Below are 21,074 nucleotides of genomic sequence, written 5' to 3'. Positions count from 1 at the left end.
ACACACACACACACACACACACACACACACACACACACACACACACACACACACACACACACACACACACACACACACACACAGCTGCAGTGGTGGACTTCTTCTCTCTGGGACGGGTTGGGACCCGTTGGCGTTTGGGTTCAGCGTTCGGTTTACAGGGCACAGAAATAAACCTTGTTTACGAGCCACTGCGCCGCTCTGCCTCCCAGACTAGGACCGCACGCATTCGCCTCCCGGCCGGAACACGCAGGGGTCGGGTAGTGTTGGGGTCACCATGGATTCGGTCCACAGCATTGACCACCTCATGGTCAGGAACGCGGTCCTTTGTTTGCCGTCAAGATTATACGAGACTAGAGTTAATTCAAATGAGAAGAGGTGGAGCTCGCTTAAGTCGACCATGGAAAGCCCCATGTTGTCATGGTGAACGATATTAGTGCCTATTGTTCCTCCATTGTGGTTGACTTTGGGTTTTATTCATGACCATGTCTACATTTAGAACAGGAACTTGCTCGTGTCAGCACGAAAACCTCCCACTGTTCAAGTACTTAATGCAGTGGTTTTATCATAGGAATGGTTTTGCTGTGTTTCCATAACCAGACAACCCTATATCTGTTGAAATTGAAGATCGTATTAATTTAGTCCCTTATTGACTGTGGGTGGTGTATCTGGAGCGTTGTGATTGCTCATAGTGGATCTCAGGCCCATTTCACACAGTGTTTTTATCATGCCCTTGGAATGGACCTGGACAGTTCACAACAACATGTTCTGGTATCTTGATACATCTATGTAATGGATTGGGTTTGTCAGAGAGTTTGTGCCTGCCTGCCTGCCTGCCTGCCTGCCTGTCTGTCTGTCTGTCTGTCTGTCTGTCTGGCTGGCTGGCTCGAGTGTCTGAATTGCACATACACTATCTTTCAAAAGTTTAGAGTCACTTAGAAATGTCCTTGTTTTTGAAAGAAAAGCACATTTTTGTCCATTAAAATAACATAAAATTGATCAGAATTACAGTGTAGACATTGTTAGTGTTGTAAATGGCTATTGTAGCTGGAAACGGCTGATTTTTAATGGAATATCTACATAGGCCCATTATCAGCAACCATCACTCCTGTGTTCCAGTGGCACGTTGTGTTAGCTAATCCAAGTTTATAATTTTAAAAGGCTAGTTGATCATTAGAAAACCCTTTCGCAATTATGTTAGCACAGCTGAAAACTGTTGTTCTGATTAAAGAAGCAATAGAAATGTGCTTTTCTTCCAAAAACAAGGGCATTTCTAAGTGACCCCAAACTTTTGAATGGTAGTGTATGTATGTGGCAGTGTCGAGACTACTAAACTTTACCATCGCTATGCCAAATCAAGACAATCAAAGAAAGGCCTTCCCTAGCCATAGGGGACACTATAGCCAGCTGGCTCTGACGGTGGTGGCACACAGACTCCCTCCAGGCATCGCTTACAATGGATTTGTAACTCTGTGTTCAATCTGTCTCAACACGTATGGTCTGGAGAGGCAAACAGCTCTATGTTCACACATGTAGTCCATTTAGTGCTCCCTGTAGACTTTTAGTTTCCACAAACTAGTAAACATTCACATCCAGGTTTGGAGTGCCAACTCTCTCTCTCGCTCTCCCTCTCTCTCTATGTCTCTCTCTCTACCCCACCCTCTCTCTCTATCCTCCCCTGTCTCTCTCTCATTCCCTCTCTCTCTCCTCTAGGTTGTCAGCTGGATGGAGAGTCCTATAATAGTTCTGTCTCCTGGACCAGCTCCATCAAGCCCTGCATCTCTCGCCGCTGTCAGGTGAGTGTCACACAGAGAAATGAAAGAGAGAAAGGGAGGGTAACAGAGAGAGAGAGAGAGATGATGATGAGAAAAGTAAGGAGAGGGAATGTAAAGTAAATGAAGTAGAGAAGGAGAGAGGGAGTACTAAGAGAGAGGCAGACAGAGAGAGGGAGTACTAAGAGAGAGGCAGACAGAGAGAGGGAGTACTAAGAGAGAGGCAGACAGAGAGAGGGAGTACTAAGAGAGAGGCAGACAGAGAGAGGGAATGATAGTGGGGAGTGAGTGGAAAAGAGGCAAACCGACAGAGGAGTGAGTGAAAGAGAGACGGGTGGAGAGGGAGATTAATGAGGAAAGAGAGAAAGATAAATGAGGATCTAGGGAAAGATAGACATACTTTTAGAGTGGGAGGCTGAATGACGCAGACAGAGACTCAGTTGGGGAGGGAACGAGATGTGAGGGAGAGAAAGAATGAGACAGTGGACAGATAGCCAAGGGGTTGGAGGAAGAAGATACATAACGAGAAAGAAAAGCAGATGAAGTTGGAGGGATGAGAGAGAGAGATAGAAAGATGAAGAGGGAGGATATATGTCTCAATGTCTTTGAGAGAGGAGCAAGGTGAACTTGGCAGTACAGTCCACCCTTCTGGTTCCAAGCCTCCCCAACCCAGTGTCTACCTCACAAGACTAACCCCACACGTCTCCTCAAAACACATGTATACCCAACCTCACTTACTGTATACACACCACACACTCACATACATGGTCCCACAATACTACTTAAAATACAAAACACATGCACAGATCTGAACACTATAAGTCAATGGCAGTGGACACAGCTGTGTGAGGGAGTGTCAGCTCCAGCATTGGGGAGGTCCAGTCAAACTAGACTGTGTTAGTCTGCGTGTTGAAGGGTGGCGTGTGAAAAAAGCAGAGCTCTACACACCAATCATTTACTCCATCCCCAAGATACCCACGCGGCGGGAATGGGGGGGGGGGGTCTGACCAATATCCAGACCTCACACACAAACAACGTGTTGTGGTCCCTAGTTCTAGTTTTAACACTCCTAGTTCTAACACTACTAGTTCTAACACTCCTAGTTCTAACACTCCTAGTTCTAACACTCCTAGTTCTAACACTCCTAGTTCTAATACTCCTAGTTTTAACACTCCTAGTTCTAACACTCCTAGTTCTAACACTCCTAGTTCTAACACTTCTAGTTCTAACACTCCTAGTTTTAACACTCCTAGTTCTAACACTCCTAGTTCTAACACTCCTAGTTCTAACACTTCTAGTTCTAACACTCCTAGTTTTAACACTCCTAGTTCTAACACTCCTAGTTTTAACACTCCTAGTTCTAACACTTTTAGTTCTAACACTTCTAGTTCTAACACTCCGAGTTCTAACACTCCGAGTTCTAACACTCCTAGTTCTAATACTCCTAGTTTTAACACTCCTAGTTTTAACAATCCTAGTTCTAACACTTCTAGTTCTAACACTCCGAGTTCTAACACTCCGAGTTCTAACACTCCTAGTTCTAATACTCCTAGTTTTAACACTCCTAGTTTTAACAATCCTAGTTCTAACACTTCTAGTTCTAACACTCCTAGTTCTAACACTCCTAGTTTTAACACTCCTAGTTCTAACACTCCTAGTTTTAACACTCCTAGTTCTAACACTTTTAGTTCTAACACTTCTAGTTCTAACACTCCGAATTCTAACACTCCGAGTTCTAACACTTCTAGTTCTAACACTCCTAATTTTAACACTCCTAATTTTAACACTTCTAGTTCTAACACTCATAGTTCTAACACTAATAGTTATATCACTCCTAGTTCTAACACTCCTAGTTCTAACAGTCCTAGTTCTAACACTAATAGTTCTAACACTCCTAGTTCTAACACTCCTAGTTCTAACACTCCTAGTTTTAACACTCCTAGTTCTAACACTTCTAGTTCTAACACTCCTAGTTCTAACACTCCTAGTTTTAACACTCCTAGTTCTAACACTCCTAGTTTTAACACTCCTAGTTCTAACACTTTTAGTTCTAACACTTCTAGTTCTAACACTCCGAGTTCTAACACTTCTAGTTCTAACACTCCTAATTTTAACACTCCTAATTTTAACACTTCTAGTTCTAACACTCATAGTTCTAACACTAATAGTTATATCACTCCTAGTTCTAACACTCCTAGTTCTAACACTCCTAGTTCTAACACTAATAGTTCTAACACTCCTAGTTCTAACACTCCTACTTTTAACACTCCTACTTTTAACACTCCCTAGTTCTAACACTCCTAGTTCTAACACTTTTAGTTCTAAGACTTCTAGTTCTAACACTCCTACTTTTAACACTCCCTAGTTCTAACAGTCCTAGTTTTAACACTTCTAGTTCTAACACTCCTAGTTGTAATACTCCTACTTTTAACACTCCTACTTTTAACACTCCTAGTTCTAACACTCCTAGTTCTAACACTCCTACTTTTAACACTCATAGTTCTAACACTCATAGTTCTAACACTCCTACTTTTAACACTCATAGTTCTAACACTCATAGTTCTAACACTCCTAGTTCTAACACTCCTAGTTCTAACACTAATAGTTCTATCACTCCTAGTTTTAACACTCCTAGTTCTAACACTCCTAGTTCTAACACTCCTAGTTCTAACACTCCTAGTTTTAATACTCCTAGTTTTAACACTCCTAGTTCTAACACTCCTACTTTTAACACTCATAGTTCTAACACTCATAGTTCTAACACTCATAGTTCTAACACTCATAGTTCTAACACTCATAGTTCTAACACCGCTAGTTCTAACACTAATAGTTCTATCACTCCTAGTTCTAACACTCCTAGTTTTAACACTCCTAGTTCTAACACTCATAGTTCTAACACTCATAGTTCTAACACTCCTAGTTTTAACACTCCTAGTTCTAACACTCCTAGTTCTAACACTCCTAGTTCTAACACTCCTAGTTCTAACACTCCTAGTTCTATCACTCCTAGTTCTAACACTCCTAGTTTTAACACTCCTAGTTCTAACACTCCTAGTTCTAACACTCCTAGTTTTAATACTCCTAGTTTTAACACTCCTAGTTCTAACACTCCTACTTTTAACACTCATAGTTCTAACACTCATAGTTCTAACACTCATAGTTCTAACACTCATAGTTCTAACACCGCTAGTTCTAACACTAATAGTTCTATCACTCCTAGTTCTAACACTAATAGTTCTATCACTCCTAGTTCTAACACTCCTAGTTCTAACACTCCTAGTTCTAACACTCCTAGTTTTAATACTCCTAGTTTTAAGACTCCTAGTTCTAACACTCCTACTTTTAACACTCATAGTTCTAACACTCCTAGTTTTAACACTCCTAGTTTTAACACTCCTAGTTCTAACACTCCTACTTTTAACACTCCTAGTTCTAACACTCCTAGTTCTAACACTCCTAGTTCTAACACTCCTAGTTTTAATACTCCTAGTTTTAACACTCCTAGTTCTAACACTCCTAGTTCTAACACTCCTAGTTCTAACACTCCTAGTTCTAACACTCCTAGTTCTAACACTCCTAGTTTTAATACTCCTAGTTTTAACACTCCTAGTTCTAACACTCCTACTTTTAACACTCATAGTTCTAACACTCCTAGTTCTAACACTCATAGTTCTAACACTCATAGTTCTAACACCGCTAGTTCTAACACTAATAGTTCTATCACTCCTAGTTCTAACACTAATAGTTCTATCACTCCTAGTTCTAACACTCCTAGTTCTAACACTCCTAGTTCTAACACTCCTAGTTTTAATACTCCTAGTTTTAACACTCCTAGTTCTAACCCTCCTACTTTTAACACTCCTACTTTTAACACTCATAGTTCTAACACTCATAGTTCTAACACTCATAGTTCTAACACCGCTAGTTCTAACACTAATAGTTCTATCACTCCTAGTTCTAACACTCCTAGTTTTAACACTCCTAGTTCTAACACTCCTAGTTCTAACACTCCTAGTTCTAACACTCCTAGTTCTATCACTCCTAGTTCTAACACTCCTAGTTTTAATACTCCTACTTTTAACACTCCTACTTTTAACACTCCTAGTTCTAACACTCCTAGTTCTAACACTCCTACTTTTAACACTCATAGTTCTAACACTCATAGTTCTAACACTCCTAGTTCTAACACTCCTAGTTCTAACACTCCTAGTTCTAACACTAATAGTTCTATCACTCCTAGTTTTAACACTCCTAGTTCTAACACTCCTAGTTCTAACACTCCTAGTTCTAACACTCCTAGTTTTAATACTCCTAGTTTTAACACTCCTAGTTCTAACACTCCTACTTTTAACACTCATAGTTCTAACACTCATAGTTCTAACACTCATAGTTCTAACACTCATAGTTCTAACACCGCTAGTTCTAACACTAATAGTTCTATCACTCCTAGTTCTAACACTCCTAGTTTTAACACTCCTAGTTCTAACACTCATAGTTCTAACACTCATAGTTCTAACACTCCTAGTTTTAACACTCCTAGTTCTAACACTCCTAGTTCTAACACTCCTAGTTCTATCACTCCTAGTTCTAACACTCCTAGTTCTAACACTCCTAGTTCTAACACTCCTAGTTCTAACACTAATAGTTCTATCACTCCTAGTTCTAACACTAGGGACCACATATTTTTTTCAGGTACATTTTCGGTGAGTGATCAGGGGTGTCCCAGTATGTAGAATAGATGCATGCATGTGTGAGATGCAGAATGGAATGTTCCTATCTAATGGTATGTCCCTATCCAATGGTATGTCCCTATCTAATGGTACGTCCCTATCTAATATTCTGCTCACGTAGTACATGCCTTACATAACTGAAACAGGATTCAAACAGCTAAGCAACCGAAAGACAAGTTTGTCTAATACAGGAATGAGAGGTATGCAGCAGAATATTCACTGATGTACATAGCCTAGGACTGGACAGGGATGCTGCTGAGAATAAGTCCTAGGAAATTTGTTCGAACAATGATAAATAAATCACTGTTTTAATTGCTTCCTGGTTTTGACAGGAAGGGGTCGTAACTGAAGCGGAAGTACAATGTGTCGTCCACTGCAGGAACCCCAAGATTCACCCCAAGAAGTGCTGTCCAACGTGCCCGAGTGAGTGATTGTGCGTGTGCGTGTGCGTGTGCGTGTGTGTGTGTGTGTGTGTGTGTGTGTGTGTGTGTGTGTGTGTGTGTGTGTGTGTGTGAGAAAAGGAATACATGGATAATAAAGCTAACCTGTGTGTCTCTTCTGTTCCAGGCTGTATCTTGGAGGGCCGTCTGTACAAGGAGAGGGAAGAGTTTCACCCTGAGGGAAAACCCTGTATTAAATGCACCTGCACTGTGAGTATACACTGTATAGACATGCATGTCTCCAGTCCCCACAGTACAGTGACTGGCCCTCTGTGGTCCAAATGAGTTTGTCTTGGCTCTCAGGGGACTCACAGTGGTAACACCCCCCTTCCCCTCCTCCTCCTTCCCTTAGTAAACAAGCAGGGGAGGTGAGTGAGTAAACACATTAATGTGAGTTGAGTCTGTCAACACATTAATGCCTCAGTAGGACTAGTGTACACTGTGTCCTGTACCAGCCGTTAATGAGGGCACACTGCTACAAGGCCAGGGGGAACTGTGAAAACCGTCTGGCATCTAGAGTAGTTGTGTTTGTGAGCTGTTAAAGGTGGCAATCCGGGTTTCACAGGTGCAGACAAAGGTGCAAATGGTATTGTGTAATGGAAACGGTCAATAAGTGGAGATAAGTTGAGTAATGCATAAGAGAATATGAATGCAGAATTGTTCTAACGTTATTCTTATTTTATTGTGGTATTTTGTTTAACTTTGGTTTATTTAGTAAATATTATCTGAACTCTATTTTCTTAAAACTGCATTCTTGGTTAATGGCTTGTAAAGTAAGCATTACACCTGTTGTATTCGGCACGTGTGAGAAATAACATTTGGATTTGATATGATATGCTGTGTTCTTTCAGGGAGGGCGGACCCTATGCGTCAGGGATGTGTGTCCTGTCCTCTCATGCCCCGCCCACCTGAGCCACACTCAGCCCGGACAGTGCTGTCCCAAGTGCCTCGGTAACACCCCACTCTCATCAAATACCTCATAGGACTCTCTGATAGAAGTCTGGAGAACATATTCATATTTCATGAATTATTATTATTAAAACATCACACATCATTAAAACATCATAACAGTCATAATAATTATCATCAAGCTGATCTCTTTTTTCTTTCTTACTCTCTCCCTCCGTCAGGTCAGAGGAAAGTGTTTGACCTGTCGATGGGGAGTTGTCTGTTCCACAGTGAGGTCTATGAGAACGGCACCTCCTTCAAGCACGACAACTGCACCACCTGTACCTGCAAGGTAAGAACTGACAAGGGAACCAGACCCGAGAACTCTATTCAACTTACCGTCAAGTTACCGTCAATAACTGACCCCTTCTCCTTCCCTCGTATCCCTCCACCTTCCCAGAATTCCACTGTGGTGTGCAGGAAGCGCTGCTCTCGGCCTGGAAGTTGCCATGGTGACCAGTGCTGTGGGGAGTGTCTATCCTTCGTGGAGGTAGCGGAAGTGAAGTACTGCCGGGCCAGGAACAAGATCTACCGGGTGAGACAGTCTGGGACAACAAGTCCTAATGCTGCCTCCTTGATATCAACTGGGAGAATAGAACCTTACCATTTCCTCAACATTCAACACTGATACTTATCCACCGCAGTTGTCCTTATTATTATATGCATATTTATACAGACATTAATACTGGTTTGATAAGCTGATTGAAGTTGTGGTTGATTGGTTCTCTCTCTGCTTCTTCCTTTGCTCTAGGAGGGAGACATGTGGTCATCTGTGAACTGCACCCTGTGTGCCTGTGTCAAGGGGGCCATCGAGTGCCAGCCAAAGCAGTGTGTGCCAATCACCAGCTGCCCCTCGGTGAGTGACAGGCCCAAGGCCCAATCACAAACTGTCTTGTGTTGCACCTTTTCATTCCCGTAATCTTTCAATGAAGTGATGTGAATGACAACATCGATTAGAATAGACTTTTAAAAAGATGCTCACTCACTTTACCTTTCACCTTAAAGCTGGAATCCGTACTTGGTGAAACTGCCACATCCGTTTGCGATGTTACAACAACAAAGAAGTTACTTCAAACCCAGTTTTTTTCTTCATTGGACCCGTGATAGAACAGCAGAGTATGTCCTGCAAATCATTTTTTTACCACGATGCTGAATGCTCCTCTATTCCGTTTCATCAACAAAATAAAAACGAGAACAAATGCGCTGGGGCGGACAGTGGCGCTGTTTCACCATATGCAGATTTCAGCTTTAAGCAATTTCCCATCTGCAACTTAAATGCACTTATGTTATGAACACTGCCTATATCTATAGGACCTAGCCCTGGGGTCCCTCTGTTCTCCCTGAATCATCAACATGAGACAGTCCCTTTCACACCTCACCACATCCCCATCCATCTGGTCCCCCTCCCGCTGAGACAGACAGAGGCTGTCTACTGTCCAGAGTTACTGTCTGTGACTAACCGCCACATGTTGGTGTCACAGCAGGCAGCTGGCTAGAAGCTGATTTAGCGGTGGAGGTGTAAGGAGGAGTCAAAAACGATTCACCTGGGCCAGAACAGTGTGAGTGGGCCAAGGCACAACCCTGCTATCTTACCACAGTAACCATACCTTCAGCTGTCCAGTTTTTTGGGGCTGAGTAACAGTCCCAGTTCACACGGAGGTCACCTGTCTTGGGGTGATGTAGTAGATTCTTTGCATTCCAGCGACCAAATGATCAGTTACTTATTCATGCTGCCAGTGACCAGCGTTCACAGGGTTACAATGGTTACCTAGCGTCACCTGTTATGGTCACATAGCGGTTGCTTGTTGCGCGGTAATGTAGTGGTCATCTGTTCTCAGATGCGTTCATATAGTCGACATTAAAGGCCCGTTGTCATTATTTTTTAAGCTAGCATCCCACCACCATCACATATACACCATGCCTGTCTGGTTATGGAGCAGATCATGGTCACATAGTAGTATAATGAACTGTCATACGGTCATTAGTCAGACAGTACAATTACAGTCACATATGGCTGCCTTAGTCATGGATTCCTAGTTGTCACACAGAGTTCACCTGTTATACAGTCATGTAGTATATCCCCTAACGGCCATCTGTGTTTGTGTCTTGGTCACTGAGTCATGGTCATCTGTCGTAATAGTCACATAACAGCCAACTGAGACACGGTCACCTAGCGGTCAATTGCAATATAGATACGGTCACATAGCGGTCACCTGTCATACAGTATCACAACATCCACTCATCATACCTTCCTGGTGGTCATGTAGCGTTCACCTGTCACGCGGTCACAGTGCGGTCACCCATGTGTCTGCCCCTCCGTCCCATAGGAGACACACAGTCTCCAGTCAGGTCTTTGTCTGGGTGATGTTTGAGTGACAGTAAAGAAGAGCTTCCCTATATTTAGACCCTGAAAGCCAATCTCTCCATCTCTCAAAGAGCTTCAAAGAGGGAGAGCTCTTTGTGCACTGTGATGGGGGTCAGGTGGGGTGTGTGTGTGTGTGTGTGTGTGTGTGTGTGTGTGTGTGTGTGTGTGTGTGTGTGTGTGTGTGTGTGTGTGTGTGTGTGTGTGTGTGTGTGTGTGTGTGTGTGTGTGTGTGTGTGTGTGTGTGTGTGTGTGAGAGAGAGTGAGTGTGCCTAGAGCACACAAAAAACTATACATACCTTGGCCTAAACATCAGCACCACAGGTAACTTCCACCACAAAGCTGTTAATGATCTGAGAGACAAGGCAAGAAGGGCATTCTATGCCATTAAACAGAACATAAATTCCACAAACCAATTAGGATCTGGCTAAAAATACTTGAATCAGTTATAGAACCCATTGCCCTTTATAGTTGTGAGGTCTGGGGTCCGCTCACCAACCAAGAATTCACAAAATGGGACAAATACCAAATTGAGACTCTGCATGCAGAATTCAGCAAAAATATCCTCTGTGTACAACGAAAAACACCAAATAATGCATACAGAGCAGAATTAGGCCGATACTCGCTAGTTATCAAAATCCAGAAAAGAGACGTTAAATTCTACAACCACCTAAAGAAAGAGATTCCCAAACCTTCCATAACAAAGCCATCACCTACAGAGAGATGAACCTGGAGAAGAGTCCCCTAAGCAAGCTGGTCCTGGGGCTCTGTTCACCAACACAAACACACCCCACAGAGCCCCAGGTCAGCAACACAATTAGACCCAACCAAATCATGAGAAAACAAAAAGGTAATTACTTGACACATTGGAAAGAATTAACAAAAATAACTGCGCAAACTAGAATGCTATTTGGCCCTAAACAGAGAGTACACAGTGGCAGAATACCTGACCACTGTGACTGACCCAAACTTAAGGAAAGCTTTGACCATGTACAGACTCAGTGAGCATAGCCTTGCTACTGAGAAAGGCCACCGCAGGCAGACCTGTCTGAGTCAAGAGAAGACAGGATAGGTGCACACTGCCCACAAAATGAGGTGGAAACTAAGCAGCACTTCCTAACCTCCTGCCCAATGTATGACCATATTAGAGACACATATTTCCCTCAGATTACACAGAATTAGAAAACAAACCCGATTTTGATAAACTCCCATATCTACTGGGTGAAATACCACAGTGTGCCATCACAGCAGCAAGATGTGTGACCTGTTGCCACAAGAAAAGGGCAACCAGTGAAGAACAAAAACCATTGTAAATACATTTATTTATTTTCCATTGTGTACTTTAACTATTTCCACATAGTTACAACACTGTATGTAGACATAATATGACATTTGTAATGTCTTTATTCTTTTGGAACTTCTGTGAGTGTAACGTTTACTGTTCATTTGTATTGTTTATTTCACTTCTGTATATTATCTACTTCACTTGCTTTGGCAATGTTAACATATGTTTCCCATGCCAATAAAGCCCCTTGAATCGAAAGGAATTGAAATTGAGAGAGAGAGTAAGGGGTGAGGGCCTTGGGTCAAAGGTAAACGGGGGTTGAGAGGGATTGAGTTCTCAAATGTGCACCTCTGAAGGAAGTTGAAACGTACCCCCCCACCCTCTCTCTAGCAAACACACACATACACCAGGCAGAGAGTAACAGTTGTCTGTATCAATGTCTGTCCGTCCACATTTGACTGGTTGTATCTGTCTTTGTCTGTCTGTGTCTGTGTGTGTGGGTATTAATGTGTAATGTGTCCAACTGTCCAGTTGACTGTCTGTCTCTTGCACTCTGACTGGCTGCCTGCTGATCTCTCTCTATGTCTGTGTATCTAACGGTCTGTCTGTCTCTTCTAGAATAAGATCCTGAACAGGACAGGCTGCTGCCCGGTTTGCACTGAAAGTGAGTAAGTTACTCCCCTCTTCCTCAGCTGGGTCCTCACACACCTTTGTGGGTTGCATTTTCCAGTTTTGTGGCGGTTGTTTCGTTCTTGGTCTTCTCTCAAATAGACATTTAGTCATGTTGTATTAAGCACAGATTTCTCATGCAAAATACAGGGGGGAAAAAATTGATCAAATTGATGCCCATAATTAAACACTCCCTCTTTCTCCTCCTTCCCTGCCTCTCTCTCTCCTATCACTCCTTCCAGAGCCAGGTGTGTGCACCGTATTCGGCGACCCTCACTACAACACCTTTGACGGGCGCACGTTTAACTTCCAAGGAACCTGCCAGTATGTTCTGACTCGAGACTGTGGTGGCGCCCTCTCTGGCGGGGGTGGAAACAGCGCCGGCTCTGACTCTGGCTTCACGGTTGTGGTGAGGAACGATGCGAGGCGAACCCGCTCCTACTCCTGGACCCAGTCAGTGGAGCTGAGGATAGGAGGGCTGAGTCTCAGCCTGCACCAGCACCTGACGGTGAGGAGGAACGGCACGCGCATCGCCCTGCCCTACCATGGCCCTGGGGTCCACATCGACCTGGATGGATACCTGCTCAAACTCACCACCATCGCAGGTTAGACTGGCTTCATGTTAACTTAATTGGAACCTAAAGAACACTGCTAAAGTGCATTTTAGCTCCTTTTTGAAGCATAACTCTGTCTCTTTCTCCCTCAGGTCTGGAGATCACGTGGGACGGGGACAGCTTCGTGGAGGTGGTGGCTGCTCCTCACCTGCGCGGTCGTCTCTGTGGCCTCTGTGGGAACTACAATGGACACAAGCGGGATGACACCATGGGCAGCGACGGCCTCTTCAAGTTCGTGGTCGATGAGTTTGCAGAGTCGTGGCGCGTGGAAGGGAACGAGGTTTGTGCCCAGCCCCTCAGGAGGCCCACCTCGTACCTCTGTCCCGGGAGTGTAAAGGTCAAGTTCCGCGCTCACAGGGAGTGTCAGAAGCTCAAGTCCTGGGAGTTCCAGAAGTGTCACCGGGTGGTGGACTTTGCCTCCTTCTATAGGTCAGTGGTTCTTGGGGTGTCTCCGGAACTTTGGGGAGCTTCATTTGTAATGAGATTTGTCCTAGAATCTACAACATTTCCAACGCTCTTGTGATATTTTCTTCATATATCAAATGTGATATTTGATTGTCTCCGATGTGCATAGAATGTCCAATGTTGTTTTGGATATGGAACCCACTTAGTATGGAGATACATTTAATCCAGTCCATTCAATTTAATTCAACATTATTTGTCTTATCTCTTTCTCCCTCTGTCTCTCTTAAGGTCCTGTGTAACAGACATGTGTGAGTGTCCGGTGCATAAGAACTGTTACTGTGAGTCCTTCATCGCCTACAGCCGGGCCTGTGAGAGGGAGGGAGCCCCCGTCTACTGGAAGCCAGAGGCTGCCTGCATGGGTGAGTGACAGCACACACAGCCTATCACTAAACGTCATGGAACAGGGGACTCCCCCCCCTACATTTAATTTGCTCAACAGAATTGATCAACGTATCTCTGAAATCCATTCATGTTAGGCGATTTGCAGTTCTGTCTAACCAACCCAATCTTCTCAGCGACCCAGTGTAAACACGGAGCGGTGTACGACACCTGTGGCCCGGGCTGCACCAAGACCTGTGACAACTGGAATGAGATCGGGCCCTGCCACAAGCCCTGCGTTGCCGGCTGCCACTGCCCAGCCAACCTGGTGCTGTTCCAGGGCCGCTGCATCAAGCCCATAGCCTGCCCTGGCCGGTGACCCTGGTGCCCCAGGGGAAGGGGGCTGAGAGAGGGCCAAACAACCAACACTGCCTAGCACTCAGGGTCCATACCTGGGGGAGTGAGGAGTGGGGGGGAACATGGGGGTGAGTGTGGGGGGCTGAATAGATGTGCAGACAGGCAACGATGGACTGAAGGGGTTCTCAGAAGACAGGTAGGTCAGGTAGAGGCCTCGTCCACTCTGAGGGAGATAGATACCGGCCATCACAGACTGGGGTTTGGAACTCCGCTGTCGGTTGATCTTACTCGTCCAGCACTACCTTGTGTTTCCACAGGATGGCGCCCATGTTGTCATTCAAATGGGATAGGAATCTGGAGGGAAACATCACCCTTGTAGTTAAAAGAGGAAGAGACCCTTTGGGAAAGCCTTTGTGGCTATGCTTCTTTAGTTACTGGACCCTCAAGGAACATTCATCCAGACTGCCATGGACCTTCAGGAAAAGGGTGGGGCTGGCTCTGTGTTGAGCCAATATGGCCTCAGTGTTTCACTCTGTTGCAGCACACAGACATTCAAAACCAGGAAACCAACCAATGCATCTTGAACAAGCATGTTCACCCTGCCAGCATAAGGGATAAACTGTACAATGAACATATTGAACCCCCAGGTCTCACTTGCATAGGATTATTTTATACTGTAAACTAACAAGATTTGTATAAAAACAGATAGCTTTTTGTATTATTATTATTGTTATGTTTGTTGTTGATATTGTTAATTTATATATCGATCAATTGATATGTTGTAACAAGAGCCAGAATCACAAATCTAATTTCGTTATAAATGATTTAAAGGGGAAAAAAGCTATTTATGTATTTGTTGTTTAGTTTGTGTAATTGTGTCTTGTGTGAAGAGAAATGCCCATATGTGACTCGGTTGTTGCACCATCGCAGGGAAGAAACGTACTGTATTTTTAAATGCTCAGTGTACAGGTTGCTGTGTGTTGATTCTCAAACTGAAGGTGTTCCTCGAGACGTACATTTCACTTGACCTTGTAAGTTATTATTTAAGACCAGCAATATATAATTTCCATGAAACTAATCTCTGACTGTTTTCTTCCTTTATTTTTGTTGACTGATGTGAGGTCAACACATAAAAAGTTAATTCAATTTAAATACATGTGCACACTTTAATACACCTCAAAGCACAAAACCTAGAGAAAAACGCAATAAGTCAACCACCTCGATAAATGTGGCAAGAGAGGTTGTACTGGGACAGTAACAGTATGGGTCAGAAATAACACTGGAGGCCAGAGAGACACAAATTGGAAATAGCATCCAACTACATGGATCCAAACTGCTGTGAAAACAAAACGTTATATTAAATTTGTATACACATCACTTGCTTGATTTCCCAGACACACAACAGCACCAGTTAAATACCATGTAAGAACCTTATGAACACACATCCCACTGGGCATAAACTGGTTGAATCAACGTTGGTTCAACGTAAATTTGTCAATGTTTTGTGACATGGAATCTATGTGGAAAATATATTGGATTTAAAAAAAGTTATCAATGTCAACTTATTTTGAGGGTGGAATTTCAACCACGGGATTATGTCATCGTTGTAACCCATTTTCAACATAGACAAACCTTGTATAAAATATGTTGAATTTGTACCTTTGAAACAACATTAGATCTTCAACGACATATCCACTATCAGAAAGATAACAATAGGTTCAGCAGCGCCTTCTGTTGGAGAGTTGATCTATATACAGCTGTTCATTTGGTTTCCCATCCAGGGTTTCAACCAAGCCCTGCTTAGCTTTGATATTTGTCACTGACCAGACTAGGACTAAGTGAATGAATAGGACTACATCAAAGTTTATGTAAAGTGCATTTAAAGTTTGACTAGATTTAGTACTATTCTTTAACTTATATTTTTGGTAGAGATGGAGACGCAAATCCAACATATCAATTAAAAAAATTTGTAGACAAACTGGATATTGAATAGTATTTGGTTGTCCATGCAACCAAATATCAACATTTGAAGGAGATTTATCTTCTGATTGGATAGTTCCATCTGTGCCACTGACTTAGTCTGGCTTTAATTCCAGTTTGTCTACAAATGAATTATTGATATGTTGGATTCATGTCTCCATCTCAACCAACAATCTAAGTTAAAGAATAGGACTAAATCACATCTGACTTTAAATGCACTTAAACTTTGATTTGATTTAGTCACATTCTTTCATTTTGATTCTTGGTTGAGATGGCGACAATAATTCAACATATAAATTGTTAATTTGTAGACAAATTGGAATTAAAGCTATACTAAATCAGGGCAAAAAAGATACAACCAAATCAACATTTGAAGGAGATGTGTTGACAACCAAACACAATTCAATATCACTTTTGCAATACAGTAAATAGCATATTAACTTGACGACAAGTTAACAAATGATATGTTGGATTCACGTCTCCAATTTAACCAAAAATAAAAGTTAAAGAATAGGATGAAACCATCCAAGCATTAGATATCCTTTAAAATGTTGATATTTGGCTGATTTTTGGAATACAGTAAATAGCCTAAAGTTAAGGCTATTTTACAAACTAATGTAACAGTATTTATTCCATCTTAAAATGAGTAACACACATCCATGGTCACATTTTCAGGTTAGCCTACAGTAACTATAAATGTCTTCTGTAATAATTGAAAGCGTGCATGTTCAAACACCGCAGGTCTGTGGAGATCTTCACAATACCTATAATAATCTGCGCAGAATCTCGAACATTATTGATCACTTTGTACTATGTGATTTTAATGTAGTCTCAGCTGCAATCCAGGTCATTTGGTCGTGCTATTAAATTGTTGTATAAATACAAATTATCTGACATTTTATTCCCATTTGAACCTTGCGGTTTAAAATGGTTGAAAGCGCAGTGATAACATTTAGATTATAACTACACTAGAAATCACCGTTTTTCAAATTGGAATTTGATTGTGCATTTGGATGGTTGAATGCATAGTGATAACACACCGGAAATTCAACAAACTTCTGGCTGACTTTTTGAGTGGGTGAATAAAGGTTGAAATTTCATTGATCAACGTCTCAACCAAATATTACCTACATTTCCACGTTTAAATTACGTGGAGTGCCCACTGGGATACAGCCACAACGTCACATCTCTATGGGGGATACATCAAGATATTTTGGATTAGGGATTGTTTTGTTACAGGGCACATGATATAGAGTATCAAATGATATTCACTGTCACAACAGTTGCTAAATTAAAAGATGTGATCCAACGTGACTGCTATCACTCCAAATCAGTTGAATCTATGGAACTGATGAAAACAACAAGTGGTCATTTTATATCAGCGTTTACATGTTATGAATAACTCAACATCTAGTGAAAATAGACGCATTTCTAAGTAAAAATAGAAGTTCGGTGTCTGTATTCTAAAAACTACTTGTTTTGCTTCTTTGGTCCTTCTGAAAATGTCTACACTGGTCTGAAACTAGGCCAGTGATATACGGTTGGGAATTTGGGACAGTGATATACGGTTGGGAATTTGGGACAGTGATATATGGTTGGGCCAGTAACCAGGTTTCCATCCAACCTTTTCATGCGAGTAAAGTACATGTCGGATAAAACAATGCCACGACAGGTCTGGTGGAAAAAACACATTTTGTCGGTAAACTTTCCAAATTTCGACAAAACACAGTAGACAGTGTGTCTGTAAAATTAATAATGCGAGAAATGGCAGTGGAAACGCCTTCATGTGCAAATATTGATATAACTATCATATCGAAATCAATTTGGAGTCATGTGATGATATTGTGTGGTCCTCCCACTACGACAAGCATGCAGTTTATTAGGCTATATGAAATAAATGATGATAAACTTTACATGGTGGTGAAAGTGCACGGTGATGAGCCTTTCCAATAAATATCGAGGGTCTTATTCTGGTGACATGATGATCGATGAGCGCACGTGCAGTGCTAGAGCGCACGTGCAGACCAGAGATTCGCAATATAATGCAACATTAGTAGTTTAAAATGCGATGGAAACCCATTAAACTTGTATTTATGTGCACTACGTCATCACACACATACTGTTATCCGCAACAAATCGATTTGATGGAAACATATCTGGTGGGAATATGCACATATTGTTTTAATGCAGATTTTAGAATGTTCGCATGAAAATCTGTCACCAATTGGATGGTAATCTAGCTATTGAGTGAGACAGAATAAGAAAGTAAAATAATAGATGTGGAAATAGTAGAATATTAGCTATAAAGGGTATGATGAACTCGTAAGTACTGGTTGTTAGTTGCATTTAACTGTTAGGTCAGACAGGTGCTGTTAAAGCAATGCAAAATATTTTAGGTGGAAACTGCTGAAAGTTATGATATTACAATTAAACTAAAGTGCTTTGACATGTAAAGGATTGACCCAGGCTCATTTACCTGTTACTGATATTTACCTGTTCACCAGAACAGGTCAATATTCCAGCTAAACACTTTAGTAAGTGGTCAATTGAAACTGATTTTACAAGAAAAATATGAGTATGTCCTTTAGTATCCTCTATAGCTTAAGATTGATGTGAGCTGCATCCTGGTCTCTTAAAAGACTGATTTTGAAAGTGTCATGATACTGATAAAAACATGGAATGGGTGAAATGCTTTCAGTGCCTTCTTTTGATTTCCAGATAAATAGGGAAGATGGGGGTGATATAGTCCAAATAAGCCCCTCCCCTTGTGATGAAACAAGAAAACAACAAAGACTTGTGATACAAGTTGATACAACTAGGAGCTCTAACTACAGAAAATATATATATATGCATTCTAATATATATTCTTTAGCATGTTTTCATATGTAAAAGGATTTAAAAATACAAAACAAAATATACAGCTAATCAAAAAATACACTATTAAATCTCAAGGTTGGCCAGTTTCTCAAGAGATATAAAAAAAAAACAATAAAACCAGACTTTACAGTTGGGTCGGTTGCCACAGCAGCAAAACAACGGAACCAGGCAAAGAGAAGAAAGAGGAGAGCAAGATGGTGTGATAATGAGAGGTAGATGGGGGCAGTTCAGTCGTCGTCACTGTCGCTGCCTGACTCACTCAACTGGAGGTCGTTCCCTGTGGAAACACCAACACACACATTGCTACCACCACCTACAGACTTCAATCGAGAGATAAATTATTAGTAGTCCCCCCAACGTAGAGTGCTACACTGGCCCTACCAGCCCTGGTACTCACTGAGCGTGTTCATCAGCTGGTTGCTGCCCTGTTGCCTGTCTGCTCCTCCGTTGGCCATGGGATTACGGTTGGGGGAGGGCTGGATGTGGGGGAGAGGGAGTGGGACAGGTTGGGGGTGAGGGGTGTCATGCTCCCCATCACTGCTGGAGCTGTCGTCCCCACTACCAGAGCCACTGGCAGAGTCAGATGAGCTGCTGCCGCTACTGCTGCTCATTTGTTCAATAACCTCCACCTCCGCTCGCAGCTCTGTGCCAGGACAGGAGGGGGTGACAGAGGCAAACTCAATAGAGAAACAAGAATGATCACTTGGTAAAAGTGGTGGCAACACATGAAGAGGCTCACCTCTCTTGATGTCATCTAGTTGGGGCTCAGGGGAGGGGTTGTCCTTGGAAGGGGAGGGGGAGGTCTTGGCACCTGCACCAGGCTTAGTGGGGGCACGGAACTGCGCTGGAGGCTGGGTGGCAGTGGCACGCACCGACTGCTGCTCAATCCTGGCCTGGATCTTACTGCTGCCCTCCGCTCTGAAAAACAAAGTCAACAGCTGCACATCTACTGTCACAAATGATCTGCAAAACACATTTATCCTAAAGGTTCATTGTTACTATGCATTTTTGAGACAGTGTTTTGGTTAACCCCTCACCTGGTTTTCTTGACCTGGATACTGCTGCTCAACTTCTCCAGCATGTACTCCCCAGTGTCATGATTGATGATAAGAACACAGTCTTTCTGATATGGCCGCTTATTCCCTTTGAATACTGTCATGGGTGGTGTAGAGCCCTACGCACAACACAATAACAAGTATCATGATCAAGTACACTGTTTGCTTTAGTCTTTCTGCAGTGGAATTATCAGAAAAAACTTTTGTCATTGTACAGCACAGGCAAAAGACCACAGTTGACTAAAAAACACCCACTCTTACTGGAATGTGAGGTAATGTGATGGTGACTTCCTCTCCTTTACCGACTTGCAACTCTCCCTCGCAGCTTGTGTCAATTGAAGCTGGTTTGAAATCATCTACAAGTGTGAAAGAGTGGGAAATATAATTATAAGGTCAGAAATACTAATTACCTGTCCAAAATTGTAATCAGTAACATAACTTAAAAATTTCCCAAACGTAATAACGTAATCTGATTACTTTCCCCTTAAGAGGCATTAGAAGAAGTAAAAATAATACAAAAGGGCCCATCAAACAAATTTGGTGTGTCATCATAGTGGTCTCTGATTTGTGGTCAGACTAGTTCAGGTGGAACAACCTTAAACTTGCGCCTTTCTTCAGTACTGAATTGAATGTCAGTGAGAAAACAGAATGTATTTTTTTGCAAACATCCTTCCTGAATTTAAAAGTAATCACCTAGCCAATTTACGCTACCTACGTTTTCAAAAGTATTTGTAATCTGATTACAATATTTTTGCTGGTAACGTACCGTACCGGAGTACCGTTCGTTTTTTCTACTCAAGCTAGCTAACAGTAACAAGCTACATTGTTAGGTAACGTTAGCTAGCTGACCAACTTGTCAAAAGGCGTGACTAAAGTTGGGTATAGTAAAATAAACTTCACATATTTACACATTTATATTTAATCACTAAAAATAGTTTGGCTACTAACATCTGATGGTGTGAAAAGACGATTGTGGCCTCTTCTCAAAGCTCTCTCCGAGCTTCAAAACATGTTCTTCTTTGTCCAAGAGCGGATTTGTACTCCCATTCATGACTCTGCTGGAAGTTTAATATTCACATTTATTTAAATTATGCTGCGTTAAAAAATTTAATGATGATTAGATACTTTAGCTAGCTGTGCAGCTAGCTAAGATTTTTCGCGAAACAATCCATACGTCACATGACCACTCCTTTTCCTGTTTTGTT

General features: G+C 42.2%; 2 protein-coding genes across 3 annotated transcripts in view; one reads left to right on the top strand and one right to left on the bottom strand.

Moving 5' to 3' along the window:
- Positions 1-15,504, top strand: part of LOC139364766 (BMP-binding endothelial regulator protein-like) — a 24,127-nt gene extending 8,623 nt beyond the window's left edge. The window contains exons 4-15 of one of the 2 annotated variants that reach the window (XM_071101822.1): positions 1,711-1,793; positions 6,832-6,922; positions 7,067-7,149; positions 7,791-7,890; positions 8,070-8,179; positions 8,288-8,422; positions 8,639-8,743; positions 12,153-12,198; positions 12,446-12,808; positions 12,910-13,246; positions 13,511-13,641; positions 13,798-15,504. In XM_071101822.1, the coding sequence (XP_070957923.1) occupies positions 1,711-1,793; positions 6,832-6,922; positions 7,067-7,149; positions 7,791-7,890; positions 8,070-8,179; positions 8,288-8,422; positions 8,639-8,743; positions 12,153-12,198; positions 12,446-12,808; positions 12,910-13,246; positions 13,511-13,641; positions 13,798-13,979 (1,766 nt within the window). In that variant the 3' untranslated portion in view covers positions 13,980-15,504. The remainder of the gene's footprint in view (positions 1-1,710; positions 1,794-6,831; positions 6,923-7,066; positions 7,150-7,790; positions 7,891-8,069; positions 8,180-8,287; positions 8,423-8,638; positions 8,744-12,152; positions 12,199-12,445; positions 12,809-12,909; positions 13,247-13,510; positions 13,642-13,797) is intronic. The other variant, XM_071101811.1, reaches the window with a different exon arrangement.
- On the bottom strand, positions 15,040-21,074 carry LOC139364774 (ELL-associated factor 1-like). The gene is made up of 6 exons (XM_071101834.1): positions 20,818-21,074; positions 20,131-20,225; positions 19,852-19,988; positions 19,554-19,732; positions 19,212-19,457; positions 15,040-19,091 (listed from the first exon to the last, which is right to left on the bottom strand). Exons 1-6 carry the CDS (start codon positions 20,918-20,920, stop codon positions 19,042-19,044), a joined length of 810 nt encoding a protein of 269 aa, XP_070957935.1. The 5' UTR covers positions 20,921-21,074; the 3' UTR covers positions 15,040-19,041.

This window comes from Oncorhynchus clarkii, chromosome 2 (assembly GCF_045791955.1).
Source record: "Oncorhynchus clarkii lewisi isolate Uvic-CL-2024 chromosome 2, UVic_Ocla_1.0, whole genome shotgun sequence".
NCBI classification, from domain to species: Eukaryota; Metazoa; Chordata; class Actinopteri; order Salmoniformes; family Salmonidae; genus Oncorhynchus; species Oncorhynchus clarkii.
This window is presented reverse-complemented; position numbering and strand designations above follow the sequence as displayed.